At 41.1% G+C, this 22,784-nt stretch overlaps 1 protein-coding gene across 1 annotated transcript in view; it reads left to right on the top strand.

Moving 5' to 3' along the window:
• Positions 1-22,784, top strand: part of KIT (KIT proto-oncogene, receptor tyrosine kinase) — a gene marked incomplete at both ends in the record, with an annotated part of 85,980 nt that overhangs the window by 43,048 nt on the left and 20,148 nt on the right. The window contains 3 exon segments of the mRNA NM_001009837.3: positions 4,151-4,322; positions 9,378-9,567; positions 11,741-11,856. Of these exon segments, the coding sequence (NP_001009837.3) occupies positions 4,151-4,322; positions 9,378-9,567; positions 11,741-11,856 (478 nt within the window).

Raw genomic sequence — 22,784 nt, 5'->3', positions numbered from 1 at the left:
TTTGGACATGTTTAAGTTCTCATTCATTTAACAAATGCGTATTGAATGTCTACTATATGTCAGGTACTGTGTTAGGCATGTCTTAAGTAAATTTTAGCCAGTTATAGGAAGTTTTTTTGTTTTTTGTTTTTCCTCTCTAAATACTCCTTAATAGCAAGGTCTTTAAAATGTCTAAATTCCCAAATATTTTGTTTTCAAATTCCCGTCGACTGAAGTTTCAGTAATTTTTATTTGCATAATGTTGGCCATCTAGTTAACTAGCTTTTACGGCGGTTTTTCTTCGTATACATATGTGCATTACATTGGAGGAAAGATATAATATAGTTTCCTTCTCCTCCTCTTCCTGTCCTCCCTCCCCTTGCTCTGTATTCAACATTGGTGATTTCATGCCTGTTTAAAGAATGCTTTGCTAGATAAGTAACCATGGTGATTGGCGTAATGCAAAGTAGTATGATGGTATTCACATAGACTTGTGATGGATGATCCCTTGCTGGTGAAGCCTATCACCACTGAGTAGGAGAATGCATTGTACTAGACTTGTTCTTTCAAACCAATGGCTCAGAGAAACAAGTTTTCGTTTCCGTATCATAGAATTTAATAAAAACGATAGTTTATGTATGGATTTTTGACTGACCTTATAGAACGCAATCCTATATAAATTGGCTTTCTATAATCCTTGATTTCAGATGAGAGAACAGTTTATACCATGTGTATATTTGAGCCTCCATACAACTTGAAAATTAGCTTTTTTTTCTATGAGGAATTATATTGCCCCAGGCAGTTTTGTTCTGAACCGTTTTTCCCTGGAGTCCTACATGCCATTCCCAATTAATCCACTGGCATTGGAAGATAAGCCTTTGGTATTGGGAGCTCTTTGGGGAAATCCCAGTGTGCATCTCAAGGGTTAAGGAAAACCAAATCACATGCAAACAATATGTAATATGTGACTTGCAGATGGGGCTCATGGCTCTCCGCCAAGGTTCATCCATGAATCTTTTGTTGATATCCTTTGGCTTAATTTGAAATACTTAGCACTCTTAGCACTATCAAATTATTTTAAAAATCCATGGCATTTGACTCTGACCCTTTGGAATAACTAACTCACAATGAAATCTAGGATAAGATGACTGTCCTAGAGTTTTTGCTGTTGTGTGTTTTAAAACGTAAGAGAGTCTTGGCGTTTATTCAACACTTGTGAATCTTGGTTAGCTTTTCTGATGCTTTTAAACCCTTGTATTTTTTTACTTTTAATTAGGATATTTGACAGTGTCCTAAAAATGGTCTTCAGGTTTGGGTGTTGGGTCTGCATCACTACTGAGGTCCAAGGTTTTCCTTCCCGCATTGACATGTTCATTGTTCAGGTTTAACTCCCTGTTAGAAGACCTTTGGGCTCTTGGGAGAACTAGAAGGAAGAGATACCATAAATCTAGAATGTGTGATGTTACCTGTCCATCGTCACTCTGCCTTTGCAGAGAAGTCTATGACATGATGGACCGGGAGAGGACAGAACAATGTCACCTCACCTTGCTATTGCATCTTCTTGATTGATCTTCTGCAGCAAAATGGCAGATTTCTGCCAATTACTAGAAGAATCTCTGGGAAGGGAGTATCTTCAAATCTGCCTAGTGCTTCAAATTGGAAAGGCGTTTCAAGACCTTTCTTTAAAGACCTTCTCTCCTTCCCTTTCAGAAACAAAAGCTGGGTGGGACGCCTGGGTGGCGCAGTTGGTTAAGCGTCCCACTTCTGCTCAGGTCACGATCTCACAGTCTGTGACTTCGAGCCCCGCGTCGGGCTCTGTGCTGACAGCTCGGAGCCTGGAGCCTGCTTCGGATTCTGTGTCTCCCTCTCTGACCCTCCCCCCGTTCATGCTCTGTCTCTCTCTGTCTTAAAAAAAAAAAAAAAGAAAAAGAAACAAAAGCTATGACTGCTCGTATCCTTGACTTGCTCAAGATCTCACAGTTAGTTAACAAAGCAGGTTTCTCTTCTTTTTATTTCAAAACATTCAGCTTTGGCAGTCTGCTCTTATGTATGCTCATTTTAATGTAAAATTTTTTTTTCCAAAAATATAATAACATGAGGAAAAAAAGAGAAACATATAATTCTACCACTGCACGTAGCAGTGCTATGCAGTGGAAATATAATGTGAACCTCCTATGTAATTTAAAATTGTCTAGTAGGCACATGACAGAGAGTAAAAAAAGTAAAATTGATTGTAATATATTTTATTTAACCTTGTATAGCTAACATATTACCATGTAATTAACAAAAAGTATCAATGGGTTATTTTACATTACTTTTTTGATATTAAGTCTTCCAAAGCGGGGACATATTTTATATTTACAACCCAACTCAGTTTGGACCTCAAGCATTTCAAGAGCTCCAGTAGTGTTTATGTTGGCTCGTTTTTTTGTTTGAAATTTATTTTTATTTATTTATTTTAATTGAGAGAGAGCATGTGGGCAGTGGAGGGGGTGGGGGTGGGGAGAGAGGGAGAGAGGGAGGGAGGAAGAGAGGAATCTTAAGCAGTCTCTACACTCCCCGCGGAGCCCAACGTGGAGCTCAATCCCATGATCCAGGGATCATGACCTGAGTTGAAATCAAAAGTTGGATGCTGAACAGACTGTGTGACTGGTCTTTATAAACACTATATAGCCCACTTTTTTTTTTTTTTTTCATATTTCTTTTCTCTCTGCCCCCACGCATCTGTATTATCACATGGTTGCCGTTCTAAGGTACACTCGATTTAGGTGTTTTAAGTAATATAACCATTTTTCTTATTTTCACGTTCATGATTTTGATCTTTGGTAGACATTTAGGTCATCTCTGAGATTTCACTGCAGTAAATATTTTTGAGCTTTTTTTTTTTTTTTTTTTTTAATTGAGTTATTTCCTTGAGATAAATTTGCTGAAATCGATCAGGGGACATGAACATACTGCCAAGCTGGTTTCCACAAGGATTGTTCTGATTTACAATGCCGTCAGATTGGTCTAATGCTAATAGGCTCACCATGGCCTGGCCAGCAAAAACCCTTGATCTCTCTCCATGTCAGTATCAGCTCCTTTATTTTCTTTTTTCAGTTGTTATTTTTTCAATTGGAATGTGTTCATATTACAGAAAATTTGGAAGATGAAGAAAGCTCTTTGGTACTCCTTTTAATCTTTTCAGAGAGGAGCTATAGTTTATATTTTACTTTCTTCCCATGATATTTTCCATACCAGAAATCTCTCCATGTGTGAATGGTGATATCTCAAGAGTAAATTTGTAACTTTTTCTCTTCAGCTCATGCTTAAGTAATTTGGGTTTGGTCTTACATGTTTTACATACTTTGGGACCCCCTTTTTTTTTTTAACGTTTATTTATTTTTGAGACAGAGAGAGACAGAGCATGAATGGGGGAGGGTCAGAGAGAGGGAGACACAGAATCCGAAACAGACTCCAGGCTCTGAGCTGTCAGCACAGAGCCCGACGCGGGGCTCGAACTCACGGACCGTGAGATCATGACCCGAGCCGAAGTCGGCTGCTTAACCGACTGAGCCACCCAGGCGCCCCAATGGGACCCCTTTTAATAGTTGCCAAAATTCTGCTGGGTAAGAACTGTAGGATGAATTTCCAAGCTAGCTTTAGACATTGGGATTCTACTTTTATTCATGAAAATAGTATAAATATTAATAGAACATGATTATTAGAGATGTGTTTTCTTGCAATCGCTAGGATATAAAATTTTAAAAAAATACATGTAACAGGAAATACTGATATGATCTAACTATGCTGACTCATTGTAAAATAGAGTAAAATATCAGCATTGTAAAATGTGGTATTTCTTATATAGTAACTTCTAAAATTTGGCACTGCTAAACAGATATTTAGTGCTGCAGAGAATTTGGAATCAGGTATGCCATGGTTATTAAAAAAATGAATTTTCATGTTTTTTCCAATAGTGACTATCTTTCAATATAATCCAGGAATATGAAGTGTTCCAATGACAGACTTGTCATGATGCTTTATTATTCTTACTTAAGTAGTGTATAATGAATGTTAATATGGAGAAGTTAATTGCTGCTATTTTTAATTTATCTAGCTAGGAAAGATCCTGAATATAAATTTTATGGTAATCTTTGATTTTTTTTTTTCCCTCTCCTTCTGTAACCAGCAAACTAATGCACAGCCACAGAGTAATAGCTGGCACCAAGGTGACTTCAACTTTGTACGTCAGGAAAGGTTGACGATCAGCTCAGCAAGAGTTAACGATTCTGGAGTGTTCATGTGTTATGCCAATAATACTTTTGGATCGGCAAATGTCACAACAACCTTGGAAGTCGTAGGTAAATATCTCTATGCGAACGTATAAATTACCGACAGTAGTGAAAGAAGACGTTGCTAGAGAGTTTCCTTTTTATGTTAATAGAATCTTGAAGCGATTCTTAGAAATTTTATGATCACGGAATGAATGAATGAATGAAAATGATCACGGTAGCCTTTTTCCAACTAGAGCCCAAGAGCAGATCCTACCAGTTTAATAGAGGGGAAGAGGAAAGATGTAACTGAAGTTGTTTCAGTGGGCCATTTTCTGCCATCCGCCCTCCCCTCCCCACCACACAAAGTGTGAACTGGAGCTTTTTCAAAACTTCTGGTCCTTGCTGAATGACTTGAGTTTGGAAGTGGGTGTAGACCTTCTCTATGGAGGAGAGCAAGTGCTGAGAGCCTACAGTATTTCTCTGCATCTTTTAGGGAGGCGCCTCAGTCTTTGGTTTATCTTTTTTACCGCCCAGGGGTCTGGTTCATTTGTTGCAGGAAGGGCTGAATTGGGCTTTTTCTTCCTAGTAGGCCCGTCACTTCACCCTGTCTTGTAGCCTTATAGGCCGTAGCATAAACCTTCAGGAAGGAACCCCACTGGGGTTAGTTAGGTCCTTGGTTCTACCTAGCATAAACTGGATCATGGTACCTATGGTCCTCAGCGCATCTAGCTAGTACATACTATGTAAAGGTTTAACCTTTTCTTCCCTCCTCTGGAAATCTCACCAAATCTTTATTTTCCAAGATCTACTTAATGAGGGCAGAATGCAGTGAAGTACTGTTCTTGATTTCCTGGAAATAATAATAATTTTTAAATTACTTTATTTACACTTTTTTTTTCTTTGGTCTTTTGAGTATTGTTCGAATTTAATCTATTTTCTTGCCTTTTAGTGCAGTTATGTTCTTAGAGCTTGACTTTGATTAAGTACTTGCATGGTGGTGAAACTTCCTCATGAGCAATAATAAAGCGATGTGATACTTGTTTTCATTTCTCCTCTTTCCCCCCTGTTTCTTCAATAATTTATGAAGCAATGTTAGAGGCCTGTGATTTATTCTACAATAATCTCATATAATTTTGGTGTTTCTGCCCATGTTGTAATGGAAAGCATTACACACTAAATGTGGAAAAGACCCTTTACTTGCAATTATAGAGTCAGTGTGCAGAAAGAGTATTATTACTTTTTCCCTAAACGTGATTGTGAACCATTTATTAATTTGAATAGAAAGCTATGCTTTTAAAATATTAAACTCCATAAGTGCTAATTTGCTAAGTTGATTAGGGAGCATGTTGATAGATCAGCTTCAGCTCCAGAAAGCAATTAGTAAGGATGTTTTGAGCATATTATTGTATGTAATCAGATTTTGAAAATCCATTCATCAATTTCCAAGAATATAACTGTATAACTGGAAGGGCTTGTGGCTGTGAAATCTGAATCTGGTTTTGTATTGTTTCGGGATGGGTTGGGATGGGACAAGAAAGAGGGAGACAAAGAGAAAAGTCATTTCTTTTGGGGCTGGAGGTCGGATTTGAATATGATGTGGATCCCTTCTTGGCCTTTCAGCTAAGATCAAGTGTGCATATGACGTGCAGTGGCTTTGGGATAGTCCCCACCTGGTTTTGAACTGGAGCTGTGCCACCTGACTTTTGAATGCACCCTACTTTACCTCTGCCTGCATTTCCTCTTCTGAGAAACACAGCCTCCAACCCCAAAGGCTGCAGAGAGGAGAAAAGGCAATAGATTTTATAGAAGTGCCTGGCATAGAGTTTGCACTTGACGAAACGTTAATGCGTCACCAACTTCTTAATGGAGACGTACCTGAAAAAGATCATACTTTCTGTTCAAACAACGCCGATGGAGTTCTTTGATTCTAATAACTCTTATACTTCATGAATTTGAAGCTCTATTCCACTATAGGACATAAAACTATATTGAGCCTGTAAAGAACTCTAGAAAACTCAGGAAAACTTCGGTAGTATACACGTGTGGTGATAATGAGAGAACTCACTTCAGTGCAATTATTGTCTGGAATATTTGAGTGTTTTGCTTTGGGTGTGTTTGAATGGATGACCTTAAGAACTGGAAACTGTAACATAGCATTTAGGTGAAACATTTGTTCCCTCAGAATTAACCTAAATTTGCTTTAAAAATGACAGGAGGTTTTAATTTATGATTTAGGTATTAGAACAAGATGGTGGTTTCCATCTCCAACTTTGACTTGGATGAGTTTTTATTCTCACCTATGACAGATCCTTTTCCATTACTGCAAAGGAGAGTTGGACTCCACTTTTTCTTCTGAATCTATAGGAAAGCCAAGAGGCAGCCAATGCTGTAATGACAACTCCTGGGAGACCTTAATATATGTAGCCAAATAGTGCCAACAATAATGAAAAATGTATTTAAAAGTTTATAATTACTAAATTTGGAAAAAGAATTAGAAGAATAGTTTTTTTTTTTCAACGTTTTTTATTTTTATTTTTGGGACAGAGAGAGACAGGGCATGAACGGGGGAGGGGCAGAGAGAGAGGGAGACACAGAATCGGAAACAGGCTCCAGGCTCTGAGCCATCAGCCCAGAGCCCGACGCGGGGCTCGAACTCCCGGACCGCGAGATCGTGACCTGGCTGAAGTCGGACGCTTAACCGACTGCGCCACCCAGGCGCCCCAAGAATTAGAAGAATAAAATGAAAGCTCTTCCATAATCCCACTAAATGTGACATAACCATTTTTAAGATTTGGTATATTGCTTGTATTTTTGTATGCAGCAGGGTTTCAGTGATGCATACAAGCTTATTCTCTCTCTCTAACTGGAAGTATTATATGGAGAATCTAGGGATATGTTACAGTGAGAAAAGCCAAGCCTGGCGTCTCACAAACCTGTATTCAAATCTGGGCTCTGCCCTTGGGCAGCTAGCCCTTAAGCTTTCCAGGACTGGGTATCTTTCATCTATACATTAGGAGTTATAAGCTTTCTCCCCTAGTATTGTTATGGAATTAAATATTTGTCATAATTGTTAATTAAAATGTAATGCCAAGCTACTTAAGGCAGTTCTTGGCACATAGCAAGCATTCCATAAATGGTGGCTATAAAAATAATATTGGCAATTATTTTATTACGTGTTTTTCAAGCTCTTTCTTGTGTGATTGTCATAGAACCATTTCTAATCAGTGCCCTGATTTTTAAAATTATTATATCCAAGGTAGAGGGCCGTTCTTTTTGCATGTAGCTACCCACTAAGAAGAGTTCTCCAACGGAAATTACAGGGTTAAATTGGAGAATAGATAATTATAGAAAATCTATATTGCTAAATGCTTTCTGAAAGAGTTGTGCCAATTTACAGTGTGTAATTCAGCACGCTACTTTTACCACACTTGGAGAATTATTGAGTTTCTTTCAAATTAGTTTTGCTATTTTTCCATAGGATGGATAGACTTTATTTTTTAACAGCTTTATTGAAGTTTTGCTATTTTTAAGAAGTGAAAAGTGATGCCTTATTTTTAATTACCAGTTTAGGGGTGCCTGGGTGGCTTAGTCGGTTGAGTGTCCAACTCTTCTTGATTTTGGCTTGGGTTGTGAGATCGAGCCCCATGTTGGGCTCCATGCTGAGTGTGGAGACTGCTTGGGATTCTCTCTCTCTCTCTCTCTCTCTCTCTCTCTCTCTCTCTCTCCCCCCCCCCTCCCTCTCCCTTCCCCCCCACCCTATTGGGCTCTTTCTCAAATTAAAAATTGATTTACTAGTTTAAATATTTTCCATCTATTGATTTTCATGTTCTTTTTCCTATTACCTTAATTTTACAGTATAGACATTTAAAATTGCTATGTATTCAGATTCTTAGGACTTTTCATGATTTGATTTTGTTCCTTCTGTTGTTTTTTTTTTCTTTTTTTTTTTTTTTTAATGTTAATTTATTTCTGAGAGGGAGAGAGACAGAGCGTGAGCAGGGGAGGGGCAGAGAGAGAGTGAGACAAAGAATTCAAAGCAGGCTCCAGGCTCTGAGCTGTTAGCACAGAGCCTGATGGAGCTCGAACTCAGGAACCACGAGATCATGACCTGAGCTGAAGTTGGATGTTTAACCGACTGAGCCACCCAGGCTCCCCTCTTCTGTTGTTTCTAAAACGTCTAGAAAACTGCCCCCTCTGTAGAAGTTTGATAGGAGTTAATTCTGTTGTCAGTTAAAGATACAGTTTGATTATTAAAATGCTGTACTTGGGGCACCTGGGTGGCTCAGTCGGTTAAGCGTCCGACTTCAGCTCAGGTCATGATCTCACGGTCCGTGAGTTCGAGCCCCGCATCAGGCTCTGTGCTGACAGCTCAGAGCCTGGAGCCTGCTTCCGATTCTGTGTCTCCCTCTCTCTCTGGCCCTCCCCCATTCATGCTCTGTCTCTCTCTGTCTCAAAAATAAATAAACATTAAAAAAAATTTTTTTTTAAATAAAATGCTGTACTTGATTTCCTCTGTGATATATTACATGATGAGGAGGTAACAGGTTTATTTTTCTTCAAATACTAAATGGCGTTCTTTCAACACCTTTATTGACAATTTGAGCTCTCTTCCCCCTCTTGACTTTTGACACCTTCTTATCACATATACAATTGTACTGGGTCTGGGTGTGGGCTAACCATTTAGTCCCAACACTTTCTAACCTAAGAAGTAGTTCTAGAAGACTTACAGGGTGGTGCTAGCTCTTGAAGAGAGTTCCTTAAGAGACAGAGAAGGCTGGGGCGCCTGGTTGGCGCAGTCGGTTGGGCGTCCGACTTCAGCCAGGTCACGATCTCACGGTCCGTGAGTTCGAGCCCCGCGTCAGGCTCTGGGCTGATGGCTCGGAGCCTGGAGCCTGTTTCCGATTCTGTGTCTCCCTCTCTCTCTGCCCCTCCCCCGTTCATGCTCTGTCTCTCTCTGTCCCAAAAATATAAATAAACGTTGAAAAAAAAAAAAAAAAGAGAGACAGAGAAGGGAGAATAAACATTTCAAGCGCGTCCTTTCTGAAACCAGCCAGTTATTTTTGTAAGCCAAAGGTGAAGTTGGGTTTTCCGTTGGATGGCTGTGGATAATAGTTTCTTCCTGTTCTATTTTGTTATAATCAGCTAAAGGATTCATTAATATCTTCCCTATGATGAATACCACAATATTCGTGAATGATGGCGAGAATGTGGATCTGATTGTCGAATATGAGGCATATCCCAAGCCTGAGCACCAACGGTGGGTCTATATGAACAGAACCCTCACTGATAAATGGGAAGATTATCCCAAGTCTGACAACGAAAGTAATATCAGGTAAGAAAAAAGCCTTACGCTGAGGATCAGATGTTTTCCCTGTCTCTCCTTGGCTTACCAGGGCCTGTGTCTGTGACCCATAGATGTATGAGAAGTCACCTCATGTGGAAAGAAGTTTGGGCCTGCTTCCTGAGTCTTTAGACCAGTATTTCCTTTCGCTTTGTGATTAGAGCATGCACGGAAGTCTGTGCCTCAGTTTTCTCATTTGTGAAATGGAAGATTGTTTGCTCCCAGAGTTCTGAGGCTAGTTCCGAGCAGTGACTGGCATGTGCTAGAGACACATTGAAATTTTTTTTTTTTTTCCACAGAAAGAGGAGAGTTAGTGCCTTGAATCCTTTTTTTAAAAATGTAAGGTAACTAAAGCCTCATTCGGTAGCTCTGGGCCAGGTAGTGAACCCAAGTTCTGTCATAACACACACCCCTCTCATTTGATCCTCAACAGATTTATGATGAAAATAGAAGCGATCATAAAATAGTAACAAGTAGAAGAAAACTAGTAAATACAATAAAAGTGATTTTAAAAATTAAAAGAGTAAACTAGGCAAAGTAGCTTCCTTCTTGTAAGCTGCAGGTGCTTTTGACTGTGCTGCACTAAGTACCTGACGTATAGTGAGTCAATAATTTTAGTCCTCCACAAGACCCATGATTAGGGACTCTTATTTTCATCATTTCTGTAGAAGAGGAAACAGACACAAATGAGTTAAGTAACTTGACCGAGATCAAAATGGCTACCAGAGGTAGATGCCCACTTAGACTTTGTATTTTTTTCCAGTCAGAAACTATGGGCTGTAACAGCAATGTGGGTGAGAGATGATGTTGTCCTGGGCCAAGATGGAAGGGTGGGAAGGAAGGGAATGGATTTGGGAGGCATCCAGGCCACCTCCACAGGAATACTCAGTGGTTGAGGGGGTGGGAGAGAGAGGTAGCTGCTGAAGATGTCCCTTCGGATCCTGTGTCCATCAGCCACTTTGGATGGCGAGGGGTGATGCCATTCAAGGAGGAGGAAAGGTTGGCAGGGGCAAATACTGTGAGTTCGGCTTGGTGTTTGTTGAAATTGAGGTTGACCATGGGCTCTCTAGTAGAGATGTTCAGGTAGGAAGTATCCTAGGTCAGGTTCCCTCGAAGCAGAGCCTGAGACAGGGATTCTGGGTCAAGGGCTTCATTAAGGGGAAGAGATACCTCCCAGGGAGTAGGAGAGCGGGGCGGGGAGGATAAAGGAGGAAAAAAAGGATATGGGTGAGCAGTAGGCTGATCTCAGGGGTCCTCTGGAGCTGGCTTTTTGTCCCTCTCTACGGGCGGTCACTCATTGCTGTAGACCTGGATCGGCAGTCAACTTTCAAGTGGGCCTAAGTGTCCAAGGGCAAGACTTGGGAGGACGTCACAGGTGTGAGTCATCATTGGCTATACCCACAGGGCAGGGGTTGGGGGCTTGAAAATAGCTCTGTAGAGGAGGCGTAGGACTGAGAAGTCTGAACTGGAGGTAAAGATTTGAAAGTTGTGAGCAAACAGTGGGTAGTTTGGTGCGAGAGTAGATTGCTCAGGGTCACGTCAAGACGGTTGTGTCCAGGGCTTCTGGCAGAACTCCACACTCTGTCTACATAGCCATATCTGCCGGCCCTGCCATAAAAGAGAAGCTTCAATGGCAAGTACTACGAAGGACTCTAGGAAGAGGTGCTGGGCATGGGAGGAAAACCAGGAGATTACGGAGTTGCAAGAAGGAAGGTGAGGGCCCACGGTGTCGACTTTGCTCTCTGCATGGAGACAACTCCGTGTAGATGCCTGCCAGGCTTGGGTCCTTCCAGGTGAGTGTTGTGAAAGCACAGCGGGGCAGGTGAGCTCAGGACACCGGTGGGGAGGAGACTGAGTGAAGGACCGTGGGCAGAGAGGGACCACAGACAAGAGGCCAGCCAGGGACCGGGAGGAGGCTGCATTGCCTCTCCCCACTCAGCACCCTCACTGGGCAGCCATTTTGTCCCAAGGTAAATATAGGTGTGTATGTTTATATTTGCTAATGTGGATCTTGTTAATACTGAGTTAAGTGAGTCTTATTTTTCCTCAAACAGGTGTGTATTTCCAGACAGAAATGGTGGATAAGACACTCACTTGAGGCAGGCCCTTCACAAGTGATTGATTTATTGCCTTTTTTTTTTTCCCTGTGTGTGTGTGTGTGTAGATATGTGAGTGAACTTCATCTAACCAGATTAAAAGGGAACGAAGGAGGCACTTACACGTTTCAAGTGTCCAATTCCGATGTCAATTCTTCCGTGACATTGAATGTTTACGTGAACAGTGAGTAAAACAAACGGGTCCTTATCTTTTTATTTTTTATTATTTTAAGTTGTGGCTCGTGTTGGTAACAGCTGCAGAACTGAGCTCATTGTGTGCTGTGTAAATAATGTTTCATGATAATTTTGACCTTAACAAAGACCCCGTGGTTTGGTGGTTGGAAGAATGTGTACGAAAGCCAATTCCTTGCCCTACATCTCGCTGACCGCACGACCTTGTGGAGGGCGCTCAGATTCTGGGTTCCGCCTTTGAGGCAAACAGAGGAGCCCTAGAAGTTAAAAATAACTGTCGCTTGGGGGAAAACGTATTATTATTGATTGTTGAATTGGGGAGGCAGAGGTTGAATGAGACCTGGATTATGGTGTTAGTTAGGTAAGAGATGCTATCAAGCTCTGACATGATTTCTTTGTGACAGTGCTTTCTTTTTCGGAGTTGTGAGATTATTTGTGTTTTGATTGTTCTCCTACTAAGACGAAGGCAATATCGATCCAGCTCCATAGGACTCTCCTGCGTAGCACATGGGTACTAAGGAGAGGAAGCAGGTGGTTTAGGATGGGAGGCTGGCTTTGGACATGGGAACCGGAACACCTGAGTCCTGCCCCGCTGTGGCCCCCACAACATCTTGGAGAAATGTCTTTGCCCAGAGGTTGAGGCCAAGGGAGCATGCTCACCAGCTGGGGCTTCTGCTGTGTGCTGGGCTTTTCCCCTGGCTCTACTCTGGGGGCCTATCTGCATTTCCAAGGAAAGATAGCAGGTGCCTGCCATACCGCACCAGCCAGGGCACCAGGGCACAGGAGGGCTCCAAAGACACAGAATTCCAAGGAGTGGCCAACAAAATGACCCATCCGAATTAGCCGTCCTGGATGTGTGTTGGTGGGGTGGGGGGTGCGGGGGGGATAAGAAGACAACCCGGAACATTCCCTAGGAGACAACTTAGTCACTGTGCTGGGCACTTCCTGTATGCTGGTGAGAACAAAGAATGGGCGCCGGTTTCTTGTCCTGAAGGAGCTTGCCTGCTCAGAAGTGAGTTTACAAGTTCATTGATGCTGAAGCTCCGCGGTATGCGGCAGGTAGCATGATCCATTTCAAGGGTAGACAGGAAATAGCTAGTAAGTGCCATTTAGGGCAGGTTTTTGATTGCTCTTCTGGAGTCTTTTAACTAGACCTTCATTTCCAAGCACAAGATGTTCTTACGTGTTTACATCAAGAGCGTCACGTCTGTGGAGCTAAACAAGTTTCTGAACTACAGGCCTTCTCAGGATCCTTACTGTGCTGGTGTGTGTTATGCCTCCCCAGGAGGGCGGGTAGATGCTGTGTGCAGCCCAAGCTTGTTTGACCACAGAACTTGCCTCTTTTTTGGAGGAAATCGTGTTAACATCTCAGTTCCTCTGAACAGCTTTGATTATCTGGTATCTCATTGGCCTGCATTCCAGACATCTCCAGATCAATTCAGGTGTTAATCAGAGGAGTTTAGCATATTACACACGGGCAAAATGATCTGCTTCTGCAAAATCTCAATATTCGGGTAATTTAAGAGACGGTTGCAGGTAAATCAATATCCTTACAGGCTAATATGCACATTGTCCACACAAAACCCAATTTTTGGGTGTTCTGGTGCAGTGTTTCCCAACTATCTGTGGTAAAGGACCTTTCCTTTTTTTTTTTCCAGTTTATTCTGGCCCAGTACTTTCTATAAAATACAGTAAGAGCCAGGATGCCTGGGTGGCTCAGTCGGTTAAGCATCCGACTTCAGCTCAGGTCATGATCTCATGGTTCATGGATTTGAGCCCCGTGTAGGGCTCTCTGCTGCCAGTGCAGAGCCCATTTCGGATCCTCTGTCCCTCCTCTCTCTCTCTCTCTCTCTCTCTCTCTCTCTCTCTCTCTCTCTCTGCTCCTCCCCTGCTGGTTCTCTCTCTCTCTCTCTCTCTCTCTCTCTCTCTCTCAAAATAAAGAAACTTAAAAAAAATATGGTAAGAGCCAGTCACTAGGAAAGTGAAATGAAAAAGAACAGACATATGCAAAACCCACGTTTGATTTTTTTAAATTGTGAGATCCAATAGATAGAAAAATTACTCTGTCAGATTGCTCCTTGTAAATGCTTATTATCAGGTTGTGTACTTAACTCTTGTTGACCAGGAACAGCGGATCATGGCCATGGCCTGCCCCACAGACCTCACTTTGAGAAGCTCAGTAGTTGGGAATTTTATAAAATGAAGCGCATTTTGCGTCTCTCTTTCCCTGGCTTCAAGGTCAAGGAGACATTGAGATCTGTCTCTTTCCCCTTTTCCATGCTTCCATTTGCTAGTCTGGTCTGCCGGTTAGCCGTGAGTCATTGACCTTAGAAAGATGTCCCCGAAGTCACCCTTACTTTTCTCTGGTGACAAAATTGCTGCCATTTTACTTACCAGGCTAATTTGCCATCCAGCAGGATCAGTGTTAGTCACCTCTGCTGGTGAACTCATGCTTGTTTTGAAACTGGATGAGAAACGGCATTAAGCTTCTCAAATGAATTTTTTCTCGGATTCCCCGTTGGTGCAGAAGGCCTTTTGTTTCTGCTGGGGCCTGGGTCACAGACATGCACCTAACATTTCCTGAGCTTCTGCTTCATGACACTGGGCACACAGACAAGAGTGTTGTCTGACCCCGTGGGTTAAGGTTCTTCAAGAAATCTTTCATTGATGTCAGTTCATTACAAACACTTAACTAACAGTGGCCATTTCTTTTCACTGACCTTCCACATTGGATTTCCTTATCTCCCAGTTCTTTGACAGAGGTAGTATTTGTTTTTAAGTTTATTTATTTTGAGAGAGAGAGAGTGTGTGTGTGAGCAGGGGAGGGGCCAAGAGAGAGGGAGAGAGAGAGAATCCCAAGCAAGTCCCACACTGTCAGCAGGGCTCGATCCCACAAACTACCAGATTATGACCTGAGCCAAAATCAAGAGTCGGGCGCTTAACCAACCGAGCCACTCAGCTGCCCCTGACAGAGGTAGTATCTTTGTGTGAAACTTCAAAAACATCAGACCTCTGGTGAAGTATGTTCGGTTGCTGTTCACAGATCAAGTTAGCTAATTTCTTTGTTGATTTTTTTCTTCTTTGAAAAAGATTTTTTTAATGTGAAATTTTAAAGGCAAACGCTAAAAATAGTTTTGAAAGTTTAAATTGGAGAGTTGTGTCCATTTTGACATAACACTTTAGCTGAGCCAAATCCATATGAAGATCTACTGTGTGATTTATTCTGTAAATAAGCTTAGCCCCAAGGATGAAAGGAATTGTGCTCTGCAAAAATTAGAATTGATAGAAATTAGAATAATAAATGCATGATATTAGTGCAGAAATTCAGTGACTTTTACTCAGTGGCATTAATGTGTAATTGCGTAATAGATTCAGCTGAAATGCTTATGAAAATCCATGATTTTGAATGGTTCAATGTTTGATGGTTGAAAAATTCACTTGTTTTAAAAACTCCACATGTAGATTTGAGTACCCTGAGTGTGTGCATGTGTGTATGTTTTAATTGCTTATGTGGGAGGCTTTAAAAAATACCATGTTCTGTCAGTTTGTGTTAGAGAAAAATATGTAGCATATTAAATTTGAAAATGTTTTAAGTCTGTTTTTAACTTCTCTAACCAAGCCATGATTTACATGGGTCTGTTCTGTTGAATGTTGGCTCTGTGGTATTAAAAGTGGTTTATAAAGGCCAGGCAAGAGCTATAACATGTTTGCCATTTTTGAGCAGAACTTCCAGTGGAAACTGATGGGAGTTTTCGCTGAGACAACAGAAGAGGGGCGCCTGGGTGGCTCAGTCGGTTAAGCGTCTGACTTCGGTTCAGGTCATGATCTCGCCTTTTGTGAGCTCAGGCCCCACATCAGGCTCTGCAGTACAGGGTCTGCTTGGGATTCTGTCTTTCCCTCTCTCTGCCCCTTCCCCACTTGTGCGCTCTCTCTCTGTCTGTCTCAAAATAAATAAATAAACTTAAAACACACACACACACACACACACACACACACACGAAAAGCCGGTGACTCTTTGCATTGAATTTGCATTACTATAATCACCCTTTAACTGCTTATTGAAGATGCATACAGAAATCAGATTCTTAGTTCTCTAAAGAAGTTTGATATCTTGGGTGAGTTAAATGTCCGTTTGTTTCCTTTGTCGATTAAAATTGAGAGGAAAGTAGCATTCTAAAATGTATAGAACTATCCAAACGTGTTTTCTTATATATATACGTATATGTATATATACATACATATATGTGTACGTATATGTATGTATATATACGTGTATGTATATATATATATATATATATATATATGAAGAGAAAGCACATATATATATATATACACATACAAAAAAGAGAAAGCACTTTATTATGTCATTGTATTCAGATACAGTGACATAATAAAGTGCTTTCTCTTTTTTTTAAGTTTATTTATTTTGAGAGAGGAGAGAGCGGGGGTCGGGGGGTGGAGAGAGAGAGAGAGAGAGAGAGAGGGAGAGAGAGAAAGAGAGAAAGAGAGAGAGAGAGAGAGAGAGAGAGAGAGAATCCTAAGCAGGCTCCGTGCTGTCAATGCAGAGCCCAACACGGAACTTGATCTCATGAACCACGAGATCATGACCTGAGCCAAAATTAAGAGTTGGATGCTTAACTGACTGAACCACCCAGGTGCCCCAAAAGTGATTTCTTATTTTTTTTTTAATTTTTTCAACATTTATTTATTTTTGAGAGAGAGAGAGAGTGTGTGTGAGCAGGGAGGGGTAGAGAGAGAGGAAGACACAGAATCTGAAGCAGTCTCCAGGCTCTGTGCTGTCAGCACAGAGCCAGACGTGGGGCTCGAACTCACGGACTGAGCCGAGGTCGGATGTTTAACCACTGAGCCACCCAGGTGCCCCCCAAAAGTGCTTTTTTAATAGGTACTACTCTTTCCAAAATTCCTGGAGGTATAAGAAAGATGACACCACTGAGATTCTATACATGGCCTGTGATACTCCATTGGAAACTTCTGGTCTCCTTGCCTACAATAAATGTGACACGGTAAGGTTTTTACCAGATCCAGCACAAATAAAAGGCCAAATGTACATTTAACTCTAAATTATCCACTTCTCTTTTCTGTCACCACCCAATATCCTTGAATATTTCGAACCTTATAGCAGACTTAAGTGTTAATCAGTAATGTACATATTTTTTACGTTTATTTTGGCATACACTTTCAAATATCCCAGTTGAGTCCTGAAGTAACCTACACAACTGTGGAAAGAAAGTATGACTGATATGATCATCAGTTATGATATGTATCAGTTATGATCATATCAGTTATGATATGTATCAGTTGTGATCATATCAGTTATGATATGATCATATGATCAGCAGTTGGTTTTCAAACCTCTGGAATGATTTTAAGAAGGTCCAGTAACTTTTTTTCCAGCTTTATTGAGGCATCATTGACAAAATTGTAAGATATTCAAAGTGTATATATGATGATTTTGATGAATGTAAACATTTTGAGAAGATTCCCCTATCCACTTAATTAACATATTCATCCCCTTACATATTTACCCTTTTTATTTTCGGTTTTCTGGATTTTGGGGGTGGGGGGAGGGTAATTTGTTTGGTTTTTTGGTGAGAACATTGAAGTTCTACTTTCTTGACAAATTTTGATTATATGATACGGTGTTGTCAACTATGATCACCATATAACTCGTTAGATTCTCAGACCTTATTCATCTTATACCTGACCCTTTGTACTCCTTTAATACTTCTTCCTAATTCCTTCATCCCTTAGGCCCTGACAACCCTTTTGCTACTCTTTTTTGATGAACTTCATTTTTGTTTAAAGACTCCATTTAAGTGATCCCGTGCAATATTTGTCTTTCCATGTCTGACTTATTTCATATAATACAATGCCCTCTGGGTTTATCCATGTTGTCACAGATGGCAGGATTTCCTTCTTTTTTAAGGCTGAGTAATATTCCTGTGTGTGGGGTACACGTTTTATTTGTCCATTTATCCACTGGCGTGGATCCACTGAGCACTGGAGTGCAGATGTCTCTTGAAGGTAATGGTTTTGTTTTTTTGGGATATATATATACCAAGAAGTGGGATTGCTGGATCTTATGGTAGTTCTATTTATTTATTTATTTATTTATTTATTTATTTATTTATTTATTTATTTATTTTGTTTTTATATTTATTTATTTTTGAGAGACAGAGACAGAGCTCAAGTGGGGGAGGGGCAGAGAGAGAGGGAGACACAGAATCGGAAGCAGGCTCCAGGCTCTGAGCCATCAGCCCAGAGCCTGATACGGGGCTCCAACCCACGAACAGTGAGATCATGACCTGAGCCGAAGTCGGACACCCAACCGACTGCGCCACCCAGGCACCCCTGGTAGTTCTATTTTTAATGTCTTAGGGAACCTCCATGCTGTTTTCCAGAGTGGCTGCACCAGTTTGCATTCCCACCAGCAGTGTGTGAGGCTTCCCTTGTCTCCATGCCCTTGTCAACATTTGTTATCTCTTCTCTTTTTGACAATAGATGTGCTAACCGTTTGAGTGAGACTTTCATTTTGGTTTTGATATGCCAGTAACCTTCAAATGCCTCTTTAGCACATTATCTGATGACATTTCTGGACCAGCATTATGATTCTAAAATGTGTGGTAAATGATATCTAGGGGCCATAAATAGATCTCTCTCCAGTCTTAAAGGTCTCCCCTTTCAGGACAAACCTAGCCAGTGGAGCCAGAGTACTGTGGTACTCAGGTGGAGGTAAAGTAAGGCAGACAGGACAAGTGAGATATGGAGAACTCTGGGGCTTACCCTTCACCAGTGGGCATATGTGGAACACGTGGAAAGTTAAGCTAGATTGGCTATCCAAATGACCGCCAAACTGTACCAAGTCAACTCTCAGAGTTTCCAACTCTACATTATTTACAGCAGAGTGTTAACGGGGCTTGAAACAATTTAAGGAAATGCTAAATAATGCATTATTTTCACATCACCGTATCATGTAATTAACATCCTGTCTGGCATGAGCAATTATTTATAGATCATACAGTGTACCTGTATCAGTCAAAGTAGTAAATCATCTGGAATAAGGCCTCTTGAAGAGAAAGTTTCTCTTTGACCACATTTGCAAAATCTGGGCTGCCTTTTATGTGTTTTTGGTTATAGTTTTTAAAATTTTTTTTAATGTTTGTTTATTTTTGAGACGTAGAGTGTGAGTGAGGGAGGGGCAGAGAGAGAGGGAGACACAGAATCCGAAGCAGGCTCCAGGCTCTGAGCTGTCAGCACAGAGCCCGATGCGGGGCTCGAACTCCTGAACCGCGAGATCGTGACCGGAGCCTAAGTTGGACGCTCAACCAACTGAACCACCCAGGCACCCCTGGTTATGGTTAAGTCTACTTATGAATGGCTAAACTATCCTTCTTCTAGGGGAAGCCACTCTAAGGGTAACTCCCTGCAAACAAGGTACATGCCAGCACGTTCACCAAAGGCGAGGGCAGACCTGTCAAGTTGGCCATGTAGATAGATGGCTTAGACTGCCTGCCAGCAAGACCTCTGGGTCACCCACCCAGTGGGAGGTCTCAAGAACCTTCCCCCAGGATAAAATGGTAATATGGGGTGGCCTTCAAGGATTGCTCATTTGGGGGACTTTGGGTCTGTGCCTTTCAAGATCCCCAGGAGACAAGAGCAGTTACTAGAACTTTGCCTCTTTGGAAGGTGGAAACGTTTTTCTGCCTTCTAAACTGTCAGCCATTTTTTAAGGATTGCGATGACCTTCCAAACATTTGGGTGTCCAGGCCATACTTATGTTAGAGGCTAACCATTTTAAGGCAAAGCCTTGAGCGGCTTTGGTCTTTAGTGTTTTGTTTTTCCTATTAGATAGATTCTATTAGGTCTTCTAGATTAAAGTGTTAGAATTCTTAAACATTAAATAAAGCCAGTGCTGAATAGAATCCTTTCTTGATTTATTTATTTGCTTTTGAGGATTTGCTGTAAGGCTATCCCCGTAACCAGAAATGTAGCATGGCTCGTGCAGACATTTGTGTACGTGTGTTTTGAAATTAAAACAATTTTTTTAATTATAAAATATTGTGTGAAGCATAGTTCTAGAAAAACTAGAAAATGTGAATAAGCAAAAATAAGAAGCACGTTTCAATTATACCTTTTAAAGTGCATTTACTTACCATTGCTAATATATCCCTTACTGTGTATATGTTCTTCGTGACTGTTTTTTTAGACTTTTTTTTTTTTTTTAAATAAAACTGAGGTCCTACTGCTTCGTAAGCTTGTGTTTTGGTGCTGAATAGTGAATGCATTGTACACATCTTTCCACATCATGAAATACTCTTCCGCAACCTTATTTTGGTATCTCATTGCATGGATAGTGCATAATTTTTTTTTTAACTCATGTCTATGTCTGGTGCGATTTTGAGACTTTGTGTAGAATGGGGGATGGGACACGGATGATGTGACTGGGGTTTTAAAGAAACCCATCAAATGCTTATTTAAGGTTTATAATTATCTTGTTTAATCTCAAATGAGCGACCTTGCCTAAGTGCCTGGGAGTAAATAAGGTTATCATCTGTCATTATCTTTCATGCTCCCATGTCTTAAACATATGTCACAGAAGACGCACTGTGCTGGCTTTTGGGACAGTTCTAAATTAAGGAATAATTTTCAGATCTTCTTAGCGTGGTTGCTAATCCGTGTAAAAACAGTCGCTTGTCTTTTTACATTAATCTTTTTATAGGTAGTGTGTATTCATTTGCAATATCTGACGGTGTCTGAGCCCTGTTTTTATTTTTCTCTTCCCGAATTTGAAATGCGTTTTTGTTGTTAAATTGCTTGGGAGTTACGAGTGTTGTTTTTGATGTGACACTTTAATATCTCCTTTTCCTAATTAAGAGGATCTCTGTGGCTGCAAGAATTGCTGGAGACACTTAAGTGGAAAGAAAAAAGGAATATCATGGCAACCTCCTTTTAAAGTAGCATTGGAGGGGCGCCTGGGTGGCGCAGTCGGTTGAGCGTCCGATTTCAGCTCAGGTCACGCTCTCGCGGTCCGCGAGTTCGAGCCCCGCATCGGGCTCTGTGCTGACCGCTCAGAGCCTGGAGCCTGCTTCCGATTCTGTGTCTCCCTCTCTCTCTGCCCCTCCCCCGTTCATGCTCTGTCTCTCTCTGTCTCAAAAATAAATAAAACGTTAAAAAAAATTTAAAAAAAAAGTAGAATTGGATTCTCTTATATTCTAAAAAAAATTAGGATATGCGTTGGTATCATTTTTCCTTCATGTCGTATAATAAAGTTGGTCTGGTGGGGTGTGTTGCTAATTTGGGGGATCTAGTTAAACACAGCCTGCTTGAGAACAGGCAACCTTCTAGACTGTTAAGGCCCTTTGTTCATATGATCTGGCCATTCTTTCATGTTTATGGTAGAAAAGCAGGAGAAACAGGTTTAAGTTATGTAACCATGTAAACTGCCAGAATTGACCCTGAACGTGGGGCACACTATTCTAAAAACAGCATGAATTCCTCTTCATATTAGTGGAACTTCTCTTCTATGGAAACTTCCTTTCCAGTTGAGCCAGGGATGTTTTTACATCAAATTAGCCACCTTCAGTTATACATGTATTTACAGGTTCACCTATAGCTTAGTGTAAATTTAAGCAAACCCACGAAGAGGTGCATATTTTTCCCATGAGTTAGATGTCAGTAACCGTTCTCCTCCACTTCTGAATTATGTGGCAAAATGAATTCAATGCTTGTACTAACAATTTTATCACATGCCTGCACTCCACGCCTGTGTCCACATCCTCCTGCCCCATGTCTGGGTCACATGGCAGTGGTACCCCTGTAAATTGAGCCTGGGGGTTCTGGTTGAGGAAGGCTTTCTGCAGGCAGTTTTATTACTTTTTAATTATTTTAACTTAATCTTCGTTAATCCCAATCTCAGGATTGGGAGATCTTTAATGGCTGTTTAGAACACAGATTGGCAGACTGTAAGACCTGGGGCCAGATTCAGTCTGCAGCCTATTTTTGAAGGGCCCATACACTAAGACTTTTTTTTTTTTTTTGAATGGTAGAAAAAAAATCCGAGCCTAAAATATTTATTGCCTCACCCTTTCATTGAAAGTTAGCTTACCCCTAGTTTAGAAAGAATATCACTTTGTTAGGAGGGTGTTTTTGCTTGTTTGTTTTGATTTGTTTTTAATTTTATTTATTTTGAGAGAGAGAGAGAGTGTTAAGGAGGGGCAGAGAGAGAGAGAGGGAGAGAGAATCCCAAGCAGTCTCTTCATTGTCAGTGCAGAGCCCGACACGGGGCTCGAATTCATGAACTGTGAGAGCATGACCTGAGCCAAAACCAAGAGCTGGAAGCTTAACCGACTGAGCCACCCAGGTGCCACTGTGTGTGTGTGTGTGTGTGTGTGTGTGTGTGTGTATGTGTGTGTTAATGGTAGATACTCTGTTAAAGATACCTGGATACAGGCACCTATAGTTGAAGTTTTATTTCATTTGTTAAACAAACTTCTATCAAAGTGCCCATCTGCCAGTTTCCGGCGATCTTTAAGAATGTGTAAAACAGGGGCGCCTGGGTGGCGCAGTCGGTTAAGCGTCCGACTTCAGCCAGGTCACGATCTCGCGGTCCAGGAGTTCGAGCCCCGCGTCGGGCTCTGGGCTGATGGCTCAGAGCCTGGAGCCTGTTTCCGATTCTGTGTCTCCCTCTCTCTCTGCCCCTCCCCCGTTCATGCTCTGTCTCTCTCTGTCCCAAAAATAAATAAACGCTGAAAAAAAAAAAAGAATGTGTAAAACAAAATATATTTTCAATATATCTATTCTGGGGATATTTTTAAGCAGAAGTAAAAGTTAACCTGAATTGTTTTCTACTCCTATTTTAGCTGACTTAAGTTCCTTTATCGTAACAGTGTGATGGCAGGA

This window comes from Felis catus, chromosome B1 (genome assembly GCF_018350175.1).
Source record: "Felis catus isolate Fca126 chromosome B1, F.catus_Fca126_mat1.0, whole genome shotgun sequence".
Classification (NCBI taxonomy): domain Eukaryota; kingdom Metazoa; phylum Chordata; class Mammalia; order Carnivora; family Felidae; genus Felis; species Felis catus.
Note: the sequence above shows the minus strand (reverse complement) of the source record. Positions and strands in the feature narration are given on the sequence as shown.